Source organism: Onychomys torridus, chromosome 3 (assembly GCF_903995425.1).
Source record: "Onychomys torridus chromosome 3, mOncTor1.1, whole genome shotgun sequence".
Taxonomy (NCBI): domain Eukaryota; kingdom Metazoa; phylum Chordata; class Mammalia; order Rodentia; family Cricetidae; genus Onychomys; species Onychomys torridus.
Genome location: NC_050445.1, coordinates 15,406,325 through 15,432,017, shown reverse-complemented (window position 1 = coordinate 15,432,017; position 25,693 = coordinate 15,406,325). Strand labels below are relative to the sequence as shown.

Genomic DNA, 25,693 nt, shown 5'->3' with positions numbered 1-25,693 from the left:
CCTGAGACTGAAGCAGGCTGCCAGGCTTGGTGGCAAGTGCCTTTACCCACTGAGTCATCTCACTAGTTATTACTTCTAAACTATCTATTTAACTCTGTCAAAAATGCATCATACTTATATTAAATTGATTGAAAATACTTTCCAGATGGGCTCCACACCCAGATTGTGTACGTGGGCTAATACTATTCATTTGAATGAGATGACCAAGTCTGACTCACTTCTGTGTCCCCTCCTCCCACTCTCTGCTATTCAAATGTCCTCTTCTGTCTCCATTGTTACTTCCTTGGTGTTGTGAGCTGCTGACCCACATTCTAACTCCTCTAAATCACAACATCCGCATCTCACATTTTCCAAATTCATGTCACATCACTCCAGTTCTGGGTCCTTGAACACATCGTAGGGAGCCACTCAAAAAAGCTGACTCCCAACTCGGGGCCTCCTTCCCTCTGAGTTCTATTTGTCACTATTCTCTTCCCTCTGGTGTACCACTCAAACTCTCCCAGGCTCTCCCCTAAGTATTTTCCCATGTCTGAGCATGTCCCAACTCCTCTCCCTCTCTGGGAAATGTTATTTGACCATTAACAACCTTCTCTGTTCCTTTCGGCAGGAATCATTCAATTCCTTGGCTGGAAGAACTAATGATTCCATGGAAGACACACTGTCCACCCATCCCACAAATACAATACAAAACTGTTTTAAGTTAAAACACCAAATTTATTGGATAATATTGAACTGTATATGCACACACATAGAAAATAAACATTTCATATAGTTGTGTATCTTTCTTAAATGTATTTATAAGGACTGAAAAACTACCAATTTAGCAATTGGAATAACTTTTAAAAAAAAAAAAAAAAAGCTAAAATCTACATTCCTTCCATCAAGACTCAATGCTGCATCACAATGTATATGTACTTCATTTTATATAAATAAATCTTTTCTCTAGCTACCACATATTTAAAATTGGGATTACATGAGTTCTTTGATCATGTAGAATTTCTTATCCAATGATGAGCAGTTAAACACATAATTTTTTGAGACACATGTATGAACATTTACACTGAAATGAACATTTCAAATGTGATAAACAAAAACGCTACCATAAAGAATGTCTTCATATTTTAACAGTTAGAGACAGAGGTTTAAAAAAAAAAATCTTACAAAATTTAAAATAAAAAAGACAGCATGCATCCACTAGAAGGAAGAGGGGGACCGATTTAAGTAGGAAAGACAAGGGAGAATAAGAGAGCAAAGGAAAGGAAGGGTTGGGGAACACAGGAAAGAAACGCAAGAAAGAGAAAGGAATAAAGGAAGGACCAGAAGTTTATTAATTATACCATTCTTGGGTAATATGTAGACAAGAAAATGCAACTTGCTTCAAAAGCAAGGTAAAGGGGTCTACTAATTCATTGTCTATCCAGGTGTCATGGCTAACAATACACATGCAGCCCACCTGCAACCTGAGGCTGTTGTATGTGCCTTTCGGGAGGCCTAGGCAGTGGGCAGTCACAGAAGGCTGCTCTTCCTTCATGACCTATTTTCTTTAAGCAGGATGTGTTCACAAAGGCTCCCATATAATCTCAAGAGCTATGACAGGTAATGGACCCAGACTCAGCGCTTTGGTTGGAAGTTCTGAAGAAGCCTATTCAGTCTGTGGGTTGGAGTAGGCTGCAAGAAGCCATGCATTTCCAAAGCTGCAGAGAAAGGAAATGCTCTGCATGGCAGGCAAGAAGGGTTATGTCAGTCCGCCATCTCTGCAGAGGTGGGAGAAGGTAGGAAAAGAGCAGGGAACCATGGAGAAGAGACATCAGGGTTGAGTCACATTTGGGAAACAAAAGCTTAAAAACCGTACTGCCATTTAATCCAGCAGATTACAACACATTCACAGACAAAGGAACAATAGGTACCTTGGTTTAAAACAAAACAAGACAGAACAAAATCCAATTCACCTCCCATACTAAAGCCAATTTTTTGGCCAATCCCCAATCATTGATTTTTCAAAAAGACTATTTACTACTGAACCCCGGAAACATATTGACCGGGATTTAGGATTCAAAAGTCTCAATCCACTTAGACAATAAAAAAATAGAAATCACTCCCCATGATATTTTGTATCAGCCGCAATGTGGCCACTGAGAAAGGGAAGGATGTCTTGGGTAAGCTGGGGAACCTCAGGCCAAACTAAAACCCTCATAATTGTCAAGGGCCTGGGTCAGCCGAGCCTTCATAATCTCTTTGCTGCTATATTTAGGGAGGTCAAGAAGGTTGTAGCAGGTGTGGGCCACAGGTAAGTACTCCTCCCCAGTGGTTGTGGACTGGATGACAATCTGCAGGCTGGCCATGCCATAGATGGGAATCCGGTCACTGCCTGTCAAGAACACTGAAGAAAAGAAAATGGCATCAATGACTAAGCAAACAGTCTTCCAGGCAACAGATGAAGGCATGACACCCTGTGGCTTCCATGGGAACTACAATATTATTTATGTACCAACATGGCTGCACCAGAATAGATGCTCAGACGTGCTCTAGGACCTCTATAGGACACATGTCCTCATAGAGGAGCCTTCACCAAAGCAAAGCAGAAAAGAGGTGTGTCATAAGAAAAGAGGGCCTTCTGGCAAAGTACTCAAGTCTCTGTGACCTCAAGGTCTCCTCTTGCCTCAGATGTCTGAGAACAGAGCCACTCTGGCTGCTGTTTCCCTTTGGGAATCTACTTCGTTTCCCTCCTTTTCATAAGCCAGTAGAGCTGTCCTACACGTTCTGTAACAGTTCACTCTTGCCACACATTGTTACTTGGCAGATATGATTAAATTCTCCTGCACAAAGTAGACAAACACAGCCGTCTTCTCCTGTGTCCTGGTACTGCAGAGTGCTTTCTGTTGCTGTTTCTGTTTTGTTTTGTTTTTCCCACTGTGGACTTGCCAGAGATTACCACAATGAAATCATCAACCATTTCTTTCTTTTCCTTTTTTTCTTCTTCTCTTCTTATTGTGGTGGTGTTGGGGTTTGAATCCAGGGCCTTTTAGGCACTAGGCAAGGAGGACTCTGCCACTGTACTATCTGGCAGCCCTCATCAGCCATTTCAAACAATCTTCCATTGCTAAGGCATATAAACATAACCATTCTTGCCAAACTTCCAGAATTAATAACACAACAACAATGAACAAACGCCATAAACTGAATGCTCTCTGTAACTAGAAATGTTCTTTTTCAAAGGAAACTCCCGGGACCAGAAGGAACACTTCACCTGAAAGCAACAGCTTCCCACATGCACTTGGCAGCCCACACCCTTCATCAACTTGCACGACACTGCTTCTCAACAGCTTATGAACACCAGCAGGAGCTCTAGCGGGAAATACTGTTTTTTTTTTTTTTTTTTTTTCTCATCTTTGCTCTGTGTGAGCAGCAGAATCTGGAGCTAAGTCTTGCATTAATATTAATATCTACTCTTCTTAGAAAGCAAAGAAGTTGCTTGTTAAGCCTCTTTCTTGTTTCATGCAGATAAAAATTGTATTCTATTCCCTGATTTATGGGCATGATTACACAGACATAGACAGGAAGATCCAATCATTTCTAAAAGGCTGGATTTGATCATGGAAACTAACTCTATTTCACTCTCTAAAGCTAATGACCTACTCAGATGTCATGCAACCAGTTACAAAGGACTACATATATGGTGCTATTTCCAAGAATGTCTGTAATAGATAAACTTAAGATGGGATGGGTGTGGGGAAGAAATGAGAAATGATCCTGACACGTATGGAGCTTGTTCTTTCTGAGATGCTGAACGTACTCCCAAACTGTTCTGTGATAGGTTTATACTAAAGGTTGTCTGCACTAAAGCCTGCCTACACTACCCTTGCCTGCACACTGTAAAGAGGGAAAAGGCATGTTAGGTTATTCATATCACAATAAAGCTTTTATAATCAAATCTTCTCAGTTTTATCTAGAATCTTTCCAGATTGATCTTTTTAGATTTGGGAGGACAGGCTATCAATATACTGCTCAGACTGATCTTAATCTCTTGGGCCCAAGTGATCCTCCTGTCTCAACCTCCCAAGTAGCTGGGGCTGTAAGCACAAATCAGTGCTTCCACCTAAAGCAACTATTTTTAGAGAACGTGAAGATCAGTTAAATGACTCTTCAGTTATTTTTATCTCCTTGTTTCACATATGTGTACTAACAGTCTACAATACATTTCAATTAATATACTGCAAATATATGGAAGCTTAATTTTCTTATTATCTAGCCATTTTTAGAAGTTAATGTTTACCTGTGAAATATACCATCCTACATGATGTCTCGCAAAAATAGGGACAACCCACTGACGTGATGAATACTTACAGAGAAACTTTTTCTTCTTCTCCAGTGGAAACTCATGGAATGTTTCCCAAAATAGTTTCACAGTGGGATGTGTGCCTGAATAATCACCCCGGTAGACGGCAGTCTGTCCAAAAGAGGAAAACAACAACAAAACAAACAACCCATGTATCTTACAGAATCAGGGCAATGTTATGGTGCACGTCGAATACCACTTGTATTTGAGATGGGAATGGCAAGGAGGCATAAGACCCCTATCAACTGCTCAAGAGCAGTACATACGAAGAAAACAGATCCCGGCACACCTACCCGGCTGCTGGTGCTCTCCAGAACTCACCTCTTCCAGCTCTTCCCAGTTGTAATTGCTGTTCCCCACCATCATGGCCCTCAGCTCCGCAGGCTGGAAGAGCTCCAAGACTTTGCCCCCACACACCTTTAGGAAGCCACTGGAAAAGGCTGTGTACCACTCGTGAATGGAGACATGGAACACGTAATTCACATACGCATCCACGAACTCTTGCCTGCAGGAGGACCAGAGAAATAGGATGCACTGTAGATTTGGCGCTGAGTCTCACAGGCTTTCTGAAGCCACCTTTCGATCCTGGGGTTGAAAGTGATGACAATGGCCTTTCTTCATCAGGTGAGTGCCTATCGTGGTGATCTGGGGCAGGGGAGGCAACAGTATAAGACCAAACTCCTGACCTTACCTGAGCTACTCCAACTGTCATCTCTTTAAGGTCTTGCTTAGAGTTTCGTTTAAAAGAAAGAAAAACACTGTTTAAAAGATGCCCACGGTTATAGTTGCCAGCTAACTGTCACTGTTGTGTATTCCTTTTTTTTTTTCTTTAATTTTTTAGGTTTTTCTTTTTCTTTTCTTTCCTTTCTTTTTTTATTTTTTATTTATGTGCATTGGTGTTTTGGCTGCACGTACATCTGTATGAGAGTGTCAGGTACCTTGGAATTTATAGACAGTTGTGAGCTGCCATGTGGGTGCTGGGAATTGAACCCGGGTCCTCTGGACAGCCAGTGCTCTTAACTGCTGGGCCATCTCTCCAGCCCCCCTTGTGTACTTCTTTTGTTTGGGTTTTTATGTATGTACGTGTACATGCACATGCATGTAGAAGTCAAAGGACAATCCCTGGTATCCTTCCTCAAATGACATCACCTTATTTTATGACTCGGAGTTTATCCCTGCCTGAGACTCACTGAGTAGGATAGCTTGGTTGACCAGCAAGCCCTGTGGCTCCACCTGCTTCCATCTCCCCAGCACTGGGCTACAAGGGCACTATCATGCCCAGTATTTTTATGTGGGTTCTGGGGATCAAACTCAGGCTGCCATGTTGTGAGGCAAACACTTTGTGGACTGAGTCAGCCTCCTAGTCCTATCTCCTCATGTATTTGAAAATATAATGTCCTTTATAAATAGATGTTTGTTCAACATTTTAAAATATACCAAAATAAAGATTATTTTGCATTTGGGAGTAAAAAGTAGCTACTAAAGGGCTAGAGGGACAGTTCAGTTAGCGAAGTATTTGTTGTCTAAGCAAGAAGATCCAAATTCAATCTGAGCAACCAAATGGAAAGACAGCTGTGGTATCTCCAGCAGAGACTAGAGATTGCCAAACAAGAGGTTGACTGGCCAGCTTAGATCCCAGTGAGAGCTAAGTCCCAAAAGCAAGGTAGACAGTTCCTGAGAAGGACACTTGAAAGTATCCTTTAGCATGTCCCTGTCTCTCTTTATCATACACACACACACACACACACACACACACACACACACACACACACACGATGGGGAGGGAAAAAGAACTACACAAATCCTACAGTATGCTTGGCCCAAGAACACAGTTCTGTAACTGTTTTCTTTCATTTTGTTTTGCTTTGCTTTAGACTGGTTAGGAATTTGTACCACCACATCTGGCTGTATCTCTTTTCTTAACAAATCTTTTACGGACCTCAGGAAACAACTATTCTATCTCCCAATAATTAGGCCAATGCAAATGAAAACATCAGGGAATTAACATTTACACCGGTCAGACTAGCATAATCTTCAAAGTGAGATAACATCACACCGGGAGACAGGAGACCGGAGCCTGGGAGGAGCAAGCCAGGGGGGCAGAAGCTGGGGAATGACAGGAACCACACGTAGTTGAATGAGGAGCAGCCAGATGAGAAGAGCAAAGGCTATTTAATCAAATCATTCTATAGCAAAGGAGCCAGCTGCTGTAACCTGTGTGACTCAAAGCAGTCAGGGGAATGGGAGGGAGCATCTCACCGCAGGAAAAGGGACCACTTCAAGAACAACCAGATAAGAGGAGACCTTTGGGACATGCAAGCTGTGGCTGGCTAAACAGATGTGTGGCACCCTAAGCAACTATTTAGGTGTGCACATGTGGTTTTTCTCTGTTTAGTACTAAATTGGTAGTTGGGACAAAAACTAGGCAGACTGTCAAATGTTCAAAATCCTGGCCATTTTGATCTGATTGTTACAGAAGTTAACTGAGAAAAACAGAAAGCCCAAGAGCGGGCAGGCCTCCCCCATGGCTTACTGTATAAAGTTAGTTTTCCTCTGCAAATTATGGATCAAAATTATATTTTATACATTGGCAGGCCACCGCGCTTGTGTTTATTTTAACCTCTCACAAACAGTAGCAGAAACTAAGAAGTGAGATATAAATCCTCAAAGGGAGAATTTGTCGGTATCTGGAAGAGTTGAAAATACAGATTCCTTTCCCTCCTGCCTCTCTATGAGCTTTCAAAGAGACCCGAGATACTGGAGGAACAGGAAAAGAGCTAGGAATGTCTGCTGCAGCGTGTCCCTGTTACCATGAAAATTCAGAGAAACAACACCAATGGTCCACTCACTTGAGAATGACCAAAGGAAAGATGGCACAGCCATAGAACAGAGATTGTAAAGCACAACAGCCTTAGGGAATTAACTAGATCTGCATCTCTCCAAACAAACAGAACTCAGGAATGCTCAGTGCTAACCAAGCTTCTCAGTGGGTGGTAAACCACACCAGCATTCATGCAAATTGCTTCTTTTGCCTCCTTGTTACCAATGAAAAGCAAGAGCATGGCCACTTACAGCTCCCACACCCAGGCAAGGTAGTTATTCTGTTTGTACCTCAGTCTTCCCGTCCGGGAAAGGAGAAAACAGTTAATAAATATAGAGGTACTTAGGATCAAGACTAGTTTAAAACAATTTGGGAATAAAAAGATAAAAAAAATCTCACTAAATTAAACAAAAACCTGAATGGTATCACCAATATACTATGCCAGGCAGAACAAAGAAATCAGGATGGGCAACAAGGTTGAATTACGAATCCAGAGAGCAATTATGGCTACACTATGTAAAGACCTCTGGGGCACAGCTAAGAGATCAAAACTACAAATCTGTGATGCAGAAGAAGGAGCTGAGATACAGAATGAATTACTGAATCATTTTTTCCCCATACAATTCTCCAAATTTAGGGAAAGAAACAGACATCCAAGTGCCGCAGGTATTTACAAACTACAGACAGACAAGAAGCTCTTGGTGTTATATCATGGCATAACCGTCACAATACAGGACAGAAAAAGATCACTGAAAGCTGAAGGGGAAATCTCAAAGACTTGTGAAGACCAACCTATCCAAATAACACCCTCAGAATAAGATCTCTCAGAAGAAACTCTAAGACCTGTAGAAAATGAAATGAAGTAACTGCCTATCATTACTGCATCAAGCAAGGCGATCCTTTGTACTAGAAGGAGGAATAAGGACTTTTCTGGACAACCACTAAAGCTAGCATTTCAAAAGACACTTAAAGGAATACTTTACACAACCCAGACGAATGGTATTTACAGGCTTAAGAGCTCAGGAGAGAATTACACATTATTAAATCAGTAAACCAGCAAACCTCAAAGGTGAAGAAGGGAGATGTTATTACATACTTTGCAACATTAATCGCAAGTGTAAGTGGTCTTAACCTGTCAATTAAAAGACAAGATAGATTGAAAAAAAAAGATTCGCCTACTTTCTCCTTGGCATAAACAGACTGGATGTGAAAAGAGGGAAAATAACACCCCCGGCGAAAAATCTGAAAGCAAGTAGAAGCAGCTCAGCTATATTTACATCCACACATCATACCTCAAGTGAGAACTGGTCGGAAGGGATAAATAAGGTAACTCTATACCAATAAAGAGAGCATTCCTTCAAGAAGAGATAACAAAAGTACATGTGCACTGAACAGAAAACAAACAATATTGAATGCAAAGGGAGCCAGAAGTTCAGTGGATAAAACGCAAGTGGATGAAAGTACTACTCACTATCATCAATACATAGGTCATCCAGACCAAAAACACGAGCAATGAACCACCAGTTACACTGTACCACAGAACACATGCACTTACCATTAGCACCTACATAGCATTCCATCCTCTAGCTATGGAATGTACATTCTTCTTAGCAGCCCACAGTACTTCTTCTAAAATGGAATAATCTGAGGCCATAAAGCAAATCAATAAATACAGAAGAAATTGGAAGTTTTTCTTGTATCTCATCAAATAATAGAAGAAATTCAGAAATCAACAATAAGAAAAACTACAGAAATTAAGACAGTGTATGGAGACTAAACAATATACTCTGAATGATCAGTGGGTTATAGAAATCAGAGAGAAAATTAATAAATTAATAAATTCAAAGGAAAACCAAAATACAACTTACCCCAACCTGAGGGCACAGCAAAACTAGTTCTAAGAAGGAACTACATTAAACTTCTGAGATCTTGCTGGGCAGCGGCAGCACACGCCTTTAATCCCAGCATTCAGGGAGGCCGAAGCAGGTGGATCTCTGAGTTCAAGGCCAGCCTGGTCTACAGAGTGAGTTCTAGGACAGCCAGAGCTATTACACAGAGAAACCCTATCTTGACAAACCAAAACAAACCAAACCAAAACAAACAAACAAACAAAAACAAAACAAAACAAAACATTTCAGAGATCTCCAGTAAATAATCTAACATTGTAGGGAAATATGAACAAGACAAATCCCAAATTAGCAGATGGGAAAAAAACAGTAGAAATCAATAAATGAAGACTAAAAACAGCAGCAAAGGTCCCGTTGTGTGTGTGTGTGTGTGTGTGTGTGTGTGTGTGTGTGTGTGTAACAGAACTATAGCCAATATTATGTGGAATGGGGGAAAGTGTAAGCTCTATATAATCAGGCATGAACCAAGGGTGGCCAAACTCCCCACCTTTATTCAATATAGGCTGAAATCATAGTCAGAGCAAAAGGCAAGAAGGGAAATAAAAGGGCTATAAATAGGAAAGGACAATGTATCCCTATTTTCAGACAATATGATCCTATCCTTAAAATGTCATAACTCCACTACAAAGCTCAGATCTGATAAACACTTCCATCAAAGCAGCAATATACAAAATCAATGTACAAAAGTCAGAGGCTTTTCCATATACTAATAATAGTCATATTGAAAAATAAATCCGACGGAAATGAAATTGTCAAAGACATGCCTGCATTGCCATATTGACTATGGCACCACCCAAAAAAGCCCGGTTACAGATTCAGCCTTTGCCTGTGATTACTTTCCTTGCCTATTACTGTGATAAAATTCCCCAACAAAAGCAATCACAGACATGAGAGCAGAAAAAGCACTATTTGGGAACAGAAAAGGACACATGGGAGTGAGCGGAGAAAGCAATGGGGTACTTAATATCACCAGAATTCACTACAGATAAGCCTGAAAATGTTACCATAAAATCCATTCATTAAAATGTACAAGACAGACATGTTTACTAGAGGTTGTACATATAAATACAGTTGCTGTATTATTCCTTGAACATTTGCATTTTTTAAACTTTCAAATGTAACAATCGTAGCACTAGCTCATCATGAACTAGGTGTTGTCTACTGGATGACCTGCACTCTCCGGAGTACTCAGAGCTATACCAGGTCACAAACCCCATGCTTCTGTCTAGGCTGAGGATTTGCTTACACATCCCCTCCCCCACAAGGCTTGGTTCCTTTTGCAAGCCCTGTCCACCAGCTGATTCTTATCAGCCCCACCCACACTGTTCCAAATTCCTAAGCCTTACTTCAGTTTGTACACAGTCCCAGACTGGTGATGTCTAAGAACGCAGCTGACCCACAGCACCACCTCAGTCCCAGGCATAGCTTGGGTAGCACTGACTGAAAACCAACCTAAGCAGATCCAGCTACTTGTGCCATTTCCATCCTCCCTCCCTCTCTTCCTTCCTCCTCCTTTCTTTCTCTTTTTCAAATGTTTTCTCAACCTAAAGCTTCCCTACCCCATTCCTTTTAAAAATTATTATTTTATGGGTGTGGGTATTTTGCCTCCATGTATGTCTGAATACTTGCACACCTGGTGCCCATAACGAAAGAAGAAGGCATCAAATCTCCATGGAACTGATGTTATAGATGGCGTCAGCCACAATGTGGGTGCTGGAAATCAAGCCTGGGGGCTTCTGAAGGAGCTGCCAGTGCTCTTAACCACTGAGGTGTCTCTCTAGCCTGTACCATGATTTTTTTGCTTACCACTGACTTGGAATCACTCCCATTCAGCTAATCCATATGCAACACTAAGCATCCACACTAACTCCTCATACCTGACCTCAAGTCAGTCAAACTTGGGCAACAAGAGAACAAACTTCCTCTAAAGAGGTAGCCTAGAAACTCATATCAGACACACAACCTCTGAGAGACGTCCACACGCCCGGGGCTCATAGCAACATCACAAATATGAAAGGCCAAGGCAGTAACTCCCCCCTCAGTTCCACCTGTCCTGTAGAAACGTTCTCACTGAAAAGTGTCTAGATGAACCCCAGGACACAGAGCATAAAGGAAAAATCATAAACTTCATGAAATAAGTAAAAAAGAGACAGAGTGACACCACACACAAATGGAGAGGAGAGAGAGAGGAGAGGGCACCCAGGCTAACCGGGAATGGGGTGGGCTTCAAAGTCCACACCCAGTGATACACCTCCTCCTCCTAATTGTAATTTTGCTATTGTTAGTATTGGTAATGTAAATTTTTTGGAGAAAGAGGTTTGTCTAGGGGGTCATGACCCACAGGTAGAGGCCTGGGACTGATAGAATGAATGAATGAATATCCATTAAAGAGGGATTTATTAGAGTAGTTTACAGGCTGTGATCCCACTAATCAAACAATGGCTATCCCCAAATGGAAAGAACACAGGAGTTATTCAGTCTGCAGTCCTAACATGGTGCTGGAGTCCCAGAGGATTCCTAGAGAACCACTGATCAGTCTACATTGGAATTCCATCAACAGGATGCCTCTAAGGCAGGACAGATGAACTTGCCAGAGATAGAGTGTGCAAGCAGGCAAAAAGCAAAACCCTCCTTCTTCTATGTCTTTTTTTTGTTGTTTGTTTTTCGAGACAGGGTTTCCCTGTGTAGCTTTGCGCCTTTCCGTGGAGCCCACTTGGTAGCCCAGGCTGGCCTCGAACACACAGAGATCCGCCTGGCTCTTCCATGTCCTTTTATGTGAGCTGGCACCAGAACGTATGACCCGGATTAAGGGTATTATCCCACATCAATTGATCCAATCAATGAAAATCCCCTAGATATGGCCAGCTGCTTGGATTTTCATAGATTCCAGATATTATCAAGTTGACATCCAAAATTAGCCATCACAATAACCAGTTAAACTGAGGTCATTAGGATGAGCCATATATAGAAGGGAACCTTAGAGAAAGGACCTATCTGTATCTATAACATATGGAAAAGATGCTATGAAGAGATGAGAAGGCACCCAGCACAAGCCAAAAAAGAGAATCGCTCTTTCCCTCACAGCCCTCAAAAGGAACAGACCCCGTCTAGACCCGTGTGGACTTTGCCTCCTTAACTATTAAGCAATGGACTGCTGTTGTTTAGACCACCTCCTCTGTTAGACTTCATTGCAGCATCCTAGCAAACTAACACATGCACTCAAACCCTGACATGCCACTTCTAATAGCATTACGATCCATATTTTAAAAATAACGATCCTCAAATTGTTTCAGGGTACTTACTAATGACCAATCCCTGTAAGAAGTTCCAGGATACACATTAACTCAATGAATACTTTGAGTAAATTGTATAATAAAGAATTATATGTCAATAAAAATCAACACAGAATAAAAGCCTCTAAAGTTGACATAATTATTTGGAATTAAAAACGGAGGTTAAAAGGAACAACTCACACATGGGTAAGGCAGGAATTGAAACTTGGCTCTAGCATGGACTGGAGAACACAACCATTTCACCTAGCTGCTGCCTGTCCGTCTGTCCGTCCGTCCCCCACTTTCCTGTGTGACACTTCATGAGAGGCCAGACGAGAGTTCATCATATACCATCTCCTCTATACTATTCCTCACTATGTGTTACTGTATTCCCGATTAAGTGCCAGAGCGGATAAAGCCCACCAAAAGAGACATGTTTATACAAGTACTACATGTATTGTCCACACTTTTTAGAAGTCTTAATCTAAATCATATTAAGGGTCATTTTAAAATCATGTCAAAGGCAATGTGGCAGATAAAGTAGTACTGTCCATAAAAGTCAATACATGGTACTGGATCAAAAGGAACAAATTAGTAATGTACATGACAGTACAAAAGAATATCAAATGCATTTGCTTGTGAAAATGGCAGTCTCCAAAAGCGTGATTTCATTCATGACAACTTAAAAAAATACAGAATTATTAAGACTGTTAACAGATCAATGTGTCATGTGCACTGTAGGAGAGAGGTCCCCAGGGTATTTTAGGGTACTGAAATTACTATATCTTGATTACCATGGTGCTTCCATGAATGCATTTGTTTGTGGAAACTCTTTCCAAATGCTGAATTTTACTAATAGCCTAGCCTAAGTTTTAGGATCTTTTGAGTGAAAAAGAAAAAGTCTTAAAAGAGGGCCAGCAAGATGGCTCAGCAGGTAAGTGAGTCATTTGCTCCTAAGCATGAAGATCTCAGTTAGATCCCCAGAAATCATATGGTGCAAGACCAGAACCAACACACCATAGACAACGTAACTACTCCACCAAAACATAAATACATAAATGTAATGTAAAAAAAAAAAAAAGAAAAAAAGACAAAAGAAAAAAGAAGAGGGAAGTAAAAAAAAAAAAAAAGAACTCACAAGTACATTAAAATACATTTTGTAAATATTTACTTCCTTTGATCAGAGGCACAAAGATGTTTGCTTTTTAAAACATTATGCATAATTATCTTTTGCATATTAATGCAATTACTTTATAAAATTATTCAGTTTTTACTATGTACCAGTACTAAGTGGTTTACATACAATTAATTGAATAAACACAACCAAAAGACAGAAATTCCTTTCAGCATAAAACTGGCAAGATCCAACATAAAGAAAAACACCTAAGTCGTTAACAAACACATCCTCAAGAAACCACTTAAGATTTGTACACTGCCCTTTATTCAAGAAGCTCTAAGGAGCCGGGCGCTGGTGACGCACACCTTTAATCCCAGCACTTGGGAGGCAGAGCCAGGTGCGTCTCTGTGAGTTCGAGGTCAGCCTGGGCTACTAAGTGAGTTCCAGGAAAGGCACAAAGCTACACAGAGAAACCCTGTCTTGAAAAACCAAAAAAAAAAAAAAAAAAAAAAAGCTCTAAGGAGGCAGGTAGGACCCAGAATTTAAGGTCATCATAATCAGGAGTTAAAAACAAACAAACAAACAAACAACTCTAATGCTGGCTTGAATGGGTAAGAAATTAAAGTGTCCAATCACTTCATTATCAGAAAACAAGCGTTTGATGTTTATCGTCTTTCCCAACGCTCTCACTTGTAAATCACAAGCAGATCCGAAGAGCAGATGGTTAACTGAAGTGTTTGGTGACGAAAGGTTGTATGTGCATCTGTAGGTCCGGAACGAAAAGTAAGACTGAACACGTTTTTCAAGATGTACTAAAAAAAAAATCTTTTCCCTTATGAAAAGAAGCCCCGGCCCTTATGAGTATTTCTAACCTGCCACCCAGAGGCTTCATGCCTCCCAAGGTAACGATGAATTGGGCCCTACATATTTGGAGATGGCGGCGTCTTTTCACTAAGTCACAAGACCCGACACTCCCGGATTTTTTTTTCCCCCTTCTTCACTCTCGCTTTATTCCTTTTCATAGTTGCCTGTGTGGACCCTTCGGTATCATCACCAGGATGCTTACGGCGCTGAGATTTCCCACACAAACACTTCTAGAACTAATTCCAAAGTCCCTCCGGTGACAATTTGCCACCAGAATATATGTAACTAGATTTAACAGAGCTGGCTGGCTGGGGGCTCTAGGACCCCAAGATGGCTTGCGCAGATACACGCAGATACTGCGGGTCTGCAAAAGAGTGGGAGGAAAATGGTTCTCCCGCACTTCCGTTCTCTGAAAGTGAATTTTTAAGACGCAATCAAGATTTGGAAAAGAAGGTACCCATAGGCAAGGCTGACTAACATCAGCTATGGCGCACTTTCGACAGGGGTCGGACAGGTGCGCTGTGGATTCAAAGAGCTGAGATGGGAGGGGGTCACACAGTAAACAGACTGAGGCTGTTTAAACAGGTATGGAAAAATACAGCCTCAGCTTCGAGCTGGTTCCAGCCAGTTCTGCGGGGGTGGGGGCGGAAGTTGGGGGCTGGGTGTCTAAGTGGCTTTGAAGACCTCAGAGATAGCAGCATAGCAACAATTTGGTGCAGTGTGTGCGCACAACCATCAGCTGATAGCGGGCAGCCATTCACTTGCCGCGAGCCACGAAGCGGCAGCGCGGACGTCACCGCAGCCGTCAGCGTTTGCCGCATCTTTAGGCTCACTCTGGACCAGCCGCAGACACAGCTGCAGGACCTCTCTGGACCAGCTCAGTCGCAGACTGCGCCATCACCAGACCACTGCGGCAAACCAGCCCAGCCGAGCCGAGCACTAGCCATGGCCGACCCCGAGAAGCAGGGACCCGCTGAGAGCCGCGCCGAAGACGAGGTAATGGAGGGCGCCCAGGGTGGTGAGGATGCGGCAACCGGCGGCGACCGCGCCGCTGCGCCCGCGGCCGAGGAGCCCCAGGCCCCCGCGGAGAACGCGCCCAAGCCCAAGAACGAGTTTATCGAGAGCCTGCCCAATTCTGTCAAGTGCCGAGTCCTGGCGCTCAAAAAGCTGCAGAAGCGCTGCGATAAGATCGAGGCCAAATTTGACAAGGAGTTCCAGGCTCTGGAGAAGAAGTACAACGACATCTACAAGCCCCTTCTTGCCAAGATCCAGGAGCTCACCGGGGAGATGGAGGGCTGCGCGTGGACCCTGGAGGAGGAAGATGATGATGACGACGACGAGGAAGACGACACTGAGGAGGAGGAAGAGGAGGCAGCGGCCGGCGCAACTGGGGGTCCCGACTTCGCCAAGAAGTGAACACAGCAGCTGACAGGTGATAAATCCCCTGCCCCTTTCATTTCCGATGTCGGCAGACTTTAAAAGGCTCAGGTTTTGCCCAAAAATTACAATGTGAATCTATTCTGACATTCCTAAATTTAAATTGAATCAAGTAGATTTTGGCTAGCCCGTTTCTAATCTGACTTTTACTTGTGTAAAAACAGATGCCAAAAGACGTTTTTAAGAAAAAAAAAAAAAGCCTAATTAAGCTTAATTTTTTTTTCTCCCTGCTCTTCTGTGAGAACTGGACTTGAGACTGATGACAGATTGTCAGTTAAATGTGAAGTGCGTCACACGTTGAAATCCATTCATCACACTACACCTGAACACCCAAGCTAAGACTGAACTCTTCTCAATGCTTAATTCTTCAGTTTCTTTACATTTCTCAGCGCAGAGGAAAAGGATCCCAAGAAAGACGTCATCTTTTAAGACTTTTGCGTTTGCAAACCCAGACATCAGCTTTACACTCAGGAGGAGACGTGGCATGGAGGAAGCCTGGACTGCTGGCATGACACTACTGTTTATGAGGCTAGGGAAACTGCCATTTAAAATTATGGAAAATGTTTTGAATATCTGAGTTTACAGAAAGAACACGGTTCCAAGACAGAGGGTGTATTACATGTACAATATTGTCAACACGTGTTCATTTGTTGTGGTCTCATGTTGCCTGTTTTCTTGGTAGTGTTGTTTACAAAATCGTGAAAATTACCCCCAAATGTTTTAAGTATTAAATCACCCTATAGCATTTTAGAAATATAATTTACTTGAAGAGATGTAGAATGTAGCAGTTCTGTAAAGCATGTGTATCCAGTGTGTTGCGTAGTTTGACCTTTGTGAAGTCTTTTTTGTCTTGTAGCTTTTAGCAAGCGGCTGTGAAAACCATCAGAACTCCTCAATGAAGCTAATGTTTGGGAAAAATGTATACTTGAAGAATAAATCCAAGTGTGTATCCCCACCCCCAGCTCAGAAATAGAAAGGGTTTACGTTTGCTTGTGTTAGCTGTGCCTTCATTATTTTGCTATGTAAATGTGACATTAAATGGTGCACAATCAAATTTTATTGCTTACGGAAGAATGGCATACAGGAAGGACTTCTGAGAAAGACATTTAATGTAAAAGGCCTTTAGCTTCTTTGTGAGTTTTGAATTATCTGTGAATCAATGTTCTGTAAAGAGTACAAACATAACATTGTTTACCACTGTGGTGTTATCAAAACAGTATTTTCAAAAAATAAAAAGACTTGTTATTCTGACTGCCTGTATTCTCATCTATAAAAGTGGGTGGTAACAGTCCCTACCTCACAGGTGTTATGAAGAGGAAATGAGTTATTATACCTATAGCCCACACAGCAGTGTCTGACACTTAGGAGTAATTTCCAGCTATTATTGCTATAATAAAGACAAAAGACCCTGATAGAAAATTCAACTCTCTTTCTCTCCTGCTACGCAAGAAAAAAAAAATGGTACCTTTATTAATCTTTACCTTGGTGATACCTTATTATCAACAACAACAAAAAAAAATATGGCTTTTAATTCAGAAATACAGGACATTAAAAAACTATCTTGTTTTGGTTTCCTTCATATAAAATATGGTTTTAGTTTCCTGTAATAAAAGGTAAGACTTTAATGAGACATTATGAATCACACACACACACACACACACACACACACACACACACACACACACGTCAGACGCCATTTTCCTCTACTTGCTGCAAGGGTTAATCACACTGCAGCAAAATCTGATGACGACGTTGGAAATGGAGGGCGATGATAACCTGTTGCTAATGACAACAGCTGACCACAAACATCTCTAAGATAGTGGTACTCTTCCTTATGGCCTGACCAACCCAACAAATGGAGTATATTACATAGATTATGATCATCATAATCATATGATTATGTTAATCAAAAGGGTATTGAAAACATTCACTCATGTTCAGAAATGGAGGAACTGCCATTTAATATTTCTCTAGGTCCAGTAAAAATTAAAAACTAACTAAATAAAGGGTCTAATCATTTGGAAATTTATTTTATAATTATATAGTTATTTATATATAGAAAACCCAAGACAAACTAAAAAAAACTATTAAGATACAAGTTTGATAAACTGATTGGTTATCAGATAAATATAGTAAATCAATAATTATTTCAGGGCATTAAAATATATAAGAAAGGTTTCTCTTATACTAGAAATAATATATACATAAACATAAGCTAGCCTATAATAAAAAGTGTATAATGTATGTGAAAAAGGGGGATTTCAGGAAAATAAGACCCTGACTTAGAAGATTATCACTAAAACATTAATTCTTCTAAAATTAACTTATAATTTATCAAAATTCAATTCAAAGCCCAAGTGGGATTTGGAACTTAATACAATTTCTGTGTTGTTCACCTATAAGAATAGCTGAGACTGCCTTCAATAATTTAGAAACAAATCAGACTTTAATAGACTCAAGGAAACATTTTTAATGAAGAAAATACACAAAGTATTTATCAATTATTAGGTACAGAAAGGCTAAAATTAGGACACATACAGTCAAAATAAATAAACATGACAAGACAAAAGTTAGAAAACAATCAAGTTTTGAGTATATAATTCATTTCAAATGCAAACAGGAAATCTGAATTATATCTACAATAGATGCAGACAACAAAAGGTTCATGGTCTCAATAGTTTGACAAATCATATGGCAATTAGTACTTTTAGAGATATACATGAAGATCCTGAGCTTGTTATTTTAAAAAGAAAAAATACTGGGGAGGGAGATGTGTTCCTATGCCCAGCACTAGGGAAAGCAGGGCTCTGGCAAGGCTGGAGACACACATGTTCCAGCTGCGTGCTCTGGCCAACAGGCATTACTTTATAGTATGCATATGACTAGCAGTTTTTTCTGGCCAGCAGTCATACCACCATACCACGGCTGATTACTTGTTTTAAGAATTCAGGGATGTTTGGGATGGATGTCAATTTCATTTCCTCACTGAGCTGATCCTGAACGTGCGTCTCCTGAGCTGCTTATTTGATAGTGCGCCACAGCTGCACTGTCATGTCGGCAGGGCACCATCTCCTCCGGGCAAGAAAAATACTGCTCTGCGGCAAACCTTCTTAACCCGTGAAAGGCCAGATTCAGCAGAGCACGAAGTAAGCAGCAGCACACATTATACATTCAGTGCACACTCTCAAGAGTGTGACGCAGAAATCCGCAGCGCTTCAAGGCTCCTAGTGTAAGCTCAGGGCTGCAGCTCTGCTCCTCTGAAGGTTCGCACACATGCACGCACAGGCACTTCATTGTGCATACATGTAAACAAATGCTATTTTTATTGAGCTGAAACTTACATAACATAAAACATATTCTTATACACAAACAGAGAGGAATAAACTAACAAAATTACTTGTTAACAGATTCAAAATCTCATACTTTTATCCTTGGAATTTTATCATTAAAAAGCAAATTTAAAAGCAAAAAAGCATCCCTTTTTATACAAAACACATTTGAGACACTTTTAATAAGAATGGGGGAGGGCTGAAAGAATACAGAAGGGTGACAAAAAAGAACATAGAAACCAACCAAATACTCAAAGAAAACATACATTCACACAGCAGACTACACAGTATCACAGGTATCCGAGAGGTTTTTGTTATAATTTTTGTTTGTTTTTTTCTAGATAGGGCCTCACTATATAGCTCTGGCCTATCTTGGAACTTGCAATATAGTCTGGCCTCAAACTCACAGAGATCTGCCTGACTCTACCTCCTGAGTCCTGGGATCAAAGGAGCCACTATGCCCTACTCATGAGGTTTTTTGTTTGTTTTTTTTTTTTAATCAGATTTTAAATATTGCATATACACTGTACTCCCTGGTTCAAAATTTAGACATTCAATTTCACACATTTATAGTACACTTTTAACTATGCCAGCTTTCTTTTTCAGAAAATTATACAGTCTGCCAGACAGGAGAAACAGTAAACTCTTCGGTCCCGTTTTTTCCCCTGGGGGACAGGATAGCAACCCTCAAGCTCTACTGGAGGCTCTCAGTGGCAGGATGCACTGGTGGAGCACAGGCCCAGATCAAGTCCTTTTCTTCTAGCTGTCTAGCTGGGCCAAATGATATAATTCCCTGGGTGTCAATTCCATCATCTGCAAAGTGGTACAGTTTGCATGTTAAGGCCTTAGGAGAGTGCCTGACACATGGTAAGCACTCTGGAAACATGACTAGTGTTTTCTTTATCTTTTTTTTTTTTTTTTTTTCCAGAGCTGAGGACCGAACCCAGGGCCTTGTGCTTGCTGGGCAAGCGCTCTACCACTGAGCTAAATCCCCAACCCCTGTTTTCTTTATCTTTTTGTCCCTGTTACAACCCAGTACAAATATAATGTGGATCTTGAAGCCTGCACCCCTCAACAATGTCCATGAGGGACCAACAGAAGTCATTTAGAGTCACGGATCCATTCTTGAGTTCTCTCTACGGATTTAGATGCCCTTTAGAACAAAACTGGAATTTAACTGCATCAATCTAATATCTTTTTCCATTTAGTGGTAATAACATGCTATGGAATATAAAAAATACTTCATTACAAGGAGTGAAGCAGTACAGTGTAATCAAGATGTGACTACCACTATGGAGAGACTCAGCAGACAGCTGTTCTCATCCTTGGATGCATTTAACTCATCCAAATGGGATTTTTAGTCTTCTGGTTCTCTCATCCAAAGCAGGCATGACAGCAAATATCTTATTATTGACAGAACCCAGAGTTCCAATCCCAACACTAAAAAAATCACAACAACCCATAATTCTTTGACCAACCATGTCCCATAATGGGTCACAAGAACTCCATTTCAAAGGGGTTCTGCCCTATACTCTAGAGCAGTGGTTCTCGGTGTGGGTCACAATCCCTTTGGGGGTCAAATGACCTTTTCACAGAGGTCTAAGACCATCGGAAAACACAGATATTTACATGTAGCAAAACTACAGCTATGAAATAGCAATGAAAATGATTTATGGCTGGGGGTCACCACAACATGAGGAACTGTACTAAAGGGTCACAGCATTAGGGAGGTTGAGAATCACTGCCTGAAAGGAAGAAATTCTACATAGTCCAGGAAAAACCTGAACAGGCCTCAATTGGGTTTCTCTACTCAGTATGCTAGCATTAGAATGCACCCTCTTCTTCTTTTGTTTTTGTTTTTGTTTTTGTTTTGAGACAGTGTTTCTCTGTGTAGTTTTGGTGCCTGTCCTGGATCTCACTCTTTGGATCAGGCTGGCCTCAAACTCAGAAATCTGTCTGGCTCTGCCTCCCAAGTGCTGGGATTAAAGGCGTGCACCACCATTGCCCGGCAAGATTGTACCCTCTATCCACTAGTATTTCTACACAGTTGGCTAGGCATTTATGCCTATAAAATAAACACTTCATTAGACCCCAAAAGGATAGGGTTTGGATAGCTATGGGATGGCTGAACACATTGGAGTTCCTGGAAAGAAATGCAACCTGAGGGTACATGCCGCTTCCATACCTTTCCTCTCACATCCCTCACCCAAGGCATCAATCTCATGTGTAGGGCTGTGAGAACACTGATTTACAAGCCAGTCCATCAGAAGCCTACCAAAGTAAAGCAACCTGAGGTTCACGAATGGCACCAGATAGGGGCCAGGGGAACCTTGAAACTTGAGTCCTCAGCCTGTGGGATATACTAGTATTGCCCAACGAACAAGTGAAAGAAATTAATTGGGTTAGAGGACTGCCAGTCATGTCTGCTTTAGAACTGACTACTTGCTAACAGATAGCATGAAACTCCTGCAACTTTAGGAGCCACTAAAGTAACCTGCGTTATGAGAATGCACAAGACGAAACGGGATTTGTGGGTGTTGTCTTGTAACCACTCTCACCTAGGTTTATGCACCACTCTCTTTCTGGTCCCATTCGCGTACCCCACAGTAGCCATTTTGTGAGAGCAGCACAGATGTCAAAGGGAGGCCAGCAAGAGAGAAGAGAACAGGCATGCCTTTTAAACAAATAAGCTCCCCTCAAAGGGCAAGTGGTCACTGACCCTGAGAAGCACTGGGTTCAGCAAGGCTCATTAGGACACATGGGCCAGCAACTGAAATAAATAGTGGATGGAGAAGGTAAGGCAAAGTAAACAGTGTGTCCTGGACATGCTTCTGTAACACAGCTGCTCTGCTAACAAAACACCAGTGACTCTTATCGCCTGCAAATGGAAACCTAGCTTCTCTGCCTTTGCAAGTCTTTTACAATCTAATCTCCTACCTGAGCCATGTGAGCTGTAGAAATGAAGCTTCCCCAGCAATTCCTCACTCCTCTTTTCTGGAAGTAGCAACCCAGGTTTATCCATCACTGTACAAAATGCACTTTCATGTGTAAGTGACCTCTTCTCTACTTTGCAGTATCCAAGAGTGAATAGGTCTATACCAGATCTGCCCCCCCCTCCCGCCATATGTATGTGTTTAAGATGACCTCTGTCTTCAGATTAAATCACAGCAGTGCAGTTTTCCCTCGCCTAGTTAGAGTGGCATGGGAGAATACTTGTCTCCCTAAATAAACAGTTCTATTTCAGTGTTCCCACACAGTTTATCCTGCAGTTGTTGACTCAACTGGATTGCTGATTCAGAAAAATTTCTGCTAACTATGGAAAGTGTGAAAGAAATAATTTAATAATGATACAAAAAGGATTTATAAATGCCTAAAACTGCCTCAACTACAGACTATATTGCAGAACTGCCTGTACTGCACTGGACTGGTTTTCTCCTTCAAGTGCACCAAACACAGAGTGCACTTGGAAGATGTCCCAGAGTGTGAGATATTCCAATGCCCCTTTCCAGGCTTCTTGTCTTCTTGTTGTTAATTTCCAACAAATTACACACACACACACACACACACACACACACACACACACACACACTTTCTTGTCTGAAGCTAACTTAATACAAAAGGTAAGACATCTTGTAGAAAGACTATCTAGCCATGCGTTTCGGGATGCCTTGATGGAACACACTTAGGTGTTGCTTCATCACTGTGTGAGCTTCAGGCCAAGCCACACACACATCTCAAGACTGAGGTGACTGCCAGTGCAACGGAGAATCAGAATTTCCAGAGAGAAGTTGTGTCTGCAAAATTGGACTCACTGATTTGAACAGCAGTGATGTGGAGAGGTTAGAATATTGTTAAGTCCAGAGCCTGATTAGTTTATTTTGGGCTAGACTTAACCCCTTACCCCATTCTGTGATTAACATTGGGTCTACCATCCTGTGATTAAACGATAAAGACCTTTGGAGTAAACTAACTTCACAGACAGCATCAGAGGCCTACACAAGAGATTTCTCCATCTTGCTGCAACTTGCCTCTCTAAGGTTTCCACCAATGTATTGTTAAATTGCCGTGTTGGAACATGGAACCTTGGTCACTCATTTGGCTCTATAATAAACTATCTCTTACTCCCTTTGAGGTGAAACCAGTGTTTTTGGTTTTTGTTTGTGTGTGTGTTTTTTTCTTCTTTTGGTATGTTAGGAGCACTCTAATATAATTACATAAAACAGTAACATGCTTGTTTACTATCATGCATTATTTCTGCAGGTGATATTCCTGCATACAACTTAGACTCACAAATACAGCATAAATAGGATATTTTCTTTGAATTTGCCAAACATAAACTAGATATTGTAACTGTAATTCTTGCTTGATAACTGTTTTGTTATATAAAATTTTATTATGTTAAAGTCAAAACTCGTGTGTGTGTGTGTGTGTGTGTGTGTGTGTGTGTGTGTACACTTACAATCTTGTGACTCTACAACCTTACTCAGAGCCTAATTGAAGCCCAGCTTCCCTGCGTCCAGGCTTCCCTCACCCACAGCCTTGCCCCTTGGAGACAAGCATTTTCTCATCCCCACCTCCCCTGCTCTTCGCCTACAAGTTTTACTGCTAGCCAATGTGGGAGGTAGCAATGCTCAGATTCTCATCTCAGTGGCTTGCATTGCAGTCTAGTTATACAGCTCCTCCTAGGAATGCATATTCCCTTTATTCTTGTTTTAGCATTTCTATTGATTTACCACTTCAAGTGACTTGAAGTGACAGTCAAACTCACTGGAGACTAAGGCTGGCATGCATAACCAAAGGAAAGACTTCTAACGAGATTTCTTTCCTGAGACCCACATAAATTTCCTGCTTTAAATAATTGCCTGGGTATTATCAAATAGTCAAAGCAACAGAACTTCCCTCAATGAACCGGCTTTATTTATAGTCTGTTACATGTTATACAGCTACCCATATGGGAAACTGTTACCAATTCAAGCCTTGCTCCCACATAATCAGACACCTGCTGACTGTGCCACTCACACACAACCAACTTGATATTACTACATTTTCCATCCTGGCCCTTACCATTCTTTACCAGATTCAACTCAACCGCCTCCTCTCAGGTCTTTGTGCACACTGTCTATTTCTGTAAGTTATCTTTCTAAAACTAAGATTGATTATCTTTCAATCTAAGCCCTATTCAAGGCTTTGCTAATCTTCATTCTAAAATTCTTGCACCCATCATGTCCTGGCCCACTCACAAATCCTTGCCAATTTCTATCATCTATCAAGCCTGAATATTCTGAGTCACATATCCACTCTGCCTAAAATGTACCCCCACATTTACATTCTCAAATATCTTATAAAAACCCTGTTGCTTCTTTCCTAGCTCTATGACACATGATATAACATATACTATAATCTGTTACATATTTCTGTTCATTCCCAAAACACAGATAGAAGGATATTAAATAGTCATCTATTACAGTCTGTAACATGCCTGGCACACAGTAAACACTCAGTGTCTGTAAAATGAATAAATGTCTGTGCAGATTATCATAGTTCAATGCAAAACTAAACAAAATCTAATATTTACCTTCCTCTAACAAGTGAATTCAAGGACTGAGATTCATCCTGACAACTCTGCTAAATCTTTTAACTTGAATCATAAATCTCACCTTAAATATACTAAGTCACCATTGTGATATTCTAAGATGTGTGTGTACCATTTTATTTTGTCCAAAGATCCCTGGTTACAGTCCCTGTCTTACTATAACCTACCTTGGCTGATAATAGATAATAAGACACCCATTTCAAAAGGAGGTCTGATCCACACGAAGAATGCAAAACAGGCTAAGAAGAACCATACAGTCAGGTACTGTTCGGTTTCCCCATGCACACTACTAGCATTAGATACACTGAGGAAGTCTCTACAAACCCCTCACCAGACATGATTTAGAGGCAAGTTACTGGAAGGTGACCCAGAAACAGCACAAAAGCTTGTTTCCCCATACCTGATCTTATGCAGCTCTTCATCTGTATCCCACCATAAGTGAGCATTTCTCTGAGTTCTGTGACCCATTCAATCAAACTAATCAACATGGGGGAGAGCATATTGGAAATCTGATTTACCAGCCAGTTAGTCAGAGGCACAGGTAAAGTAACCCAAGGCTTGGGGAGGGCATAGGATGGTGTTAGCTTTGAGGATTAAGCCCCAAGATAAGTTTGATATTGTCCCTCAGATAGAGATGTTTGAACGATGAATTGTCCCTTCAGAAGGCACATGTGTTGAAGCTTAGTCCCCAGCTTGTGGAATTCCCAAGACATGAGTGTGCTATGGGATGTCTTTCTGTATGCTGTGAATATGTGTTGCTCTGATTGGCTGATAAATAAAGCTGCATTGGCCTATGGCAGGGCAGGATGAAGCCAGGCAGGAAGTTCCAAGGGAGATAATGAAAGGAGAAAGGGGAGGCGAGAGAGACACCAGCACCATCAGGAGAAGCAAGATGTGAAAATACCAGTAAGCCACGGCCACATGGCAACTTACAGGTTAACAGAAATGGGTCAAGTTATAAGAGCTAGCTAGCCAAGAAGCCTGTCATAGGCCATGCTATCGGTGATTAATATTAAA

At 41.3% G+C, this 25,693-nt stretch overlaps 2 protein-coding genes across 5 annotated transcripts in view; one reads left to right on the top strand and one right to left on the bottom strand.

The window, feature by feature from the left end:
- Positions 1 to 755: 755 nt before the first annotated feature.
- The window catches only part of Herc3 (HECT and RLD domain containing E3 ubiquitin protein ligase 3), a 104,743-nt gene continuing 79,805 nt past the window's right edge, over positions 756 to 25,693 (bottom strand). For 2 of the 4 annotated variants that reach the window (XM_036182890.1, XM_036182889.1), the window contains 3 exons: positions 4,658 to 4,841; positions 4,345 to 4,447; positions 756 to 2,380 (listed from right to left, as the gene is read on the bottom strand). In XM_036182890.1, the coding sequence (XP_036038783.1) occupies positions 2,172 to 2,380; positions 4,345 to 4,447; positions 4,658 to 4,841 (496 nt within the window). In that variant the 3' untranslated portion in view covers positions 756 to 2,171. Of the gene's footprint in view, positions 2,381 to 4,344; positions 4,448 to 4,657; positions 4,842 to 18,215; positions 19,043 to 19,539; positions 19,897 to 25,693 lie in introns of those variants that run through there. The other 2 variants (XM_036182891.1, XM_036182892.1) reach the window with 2 other exon arrangements.
- On the top strand, positions 15,109 to 17,005 carry Nap1l5 (nucleosome assembly protein 1 like 5). The gene has a single exon (XM_036182894.1). It carries the CDS (start codon positions 15,263 to 15,265, stop codon positions 15,731 to 15,733), a length of 471 nt encoding a protein of 156 aa, XP_036038787.1. The 5' UTR covers positions 15,109 to 15,262; the 3' UTR covers positions 15,734 to 17,005.

What these genes read in the sequence shown, in the direction of transcription:
- Nap1l5 (XM_036182894.1), top strand. Translation starts at nt 15,263, where the DNA reads ATGGCCGACCCCGAGAAGCAGGGACCCGCTGAGAGCCGCGCCGAAGAC.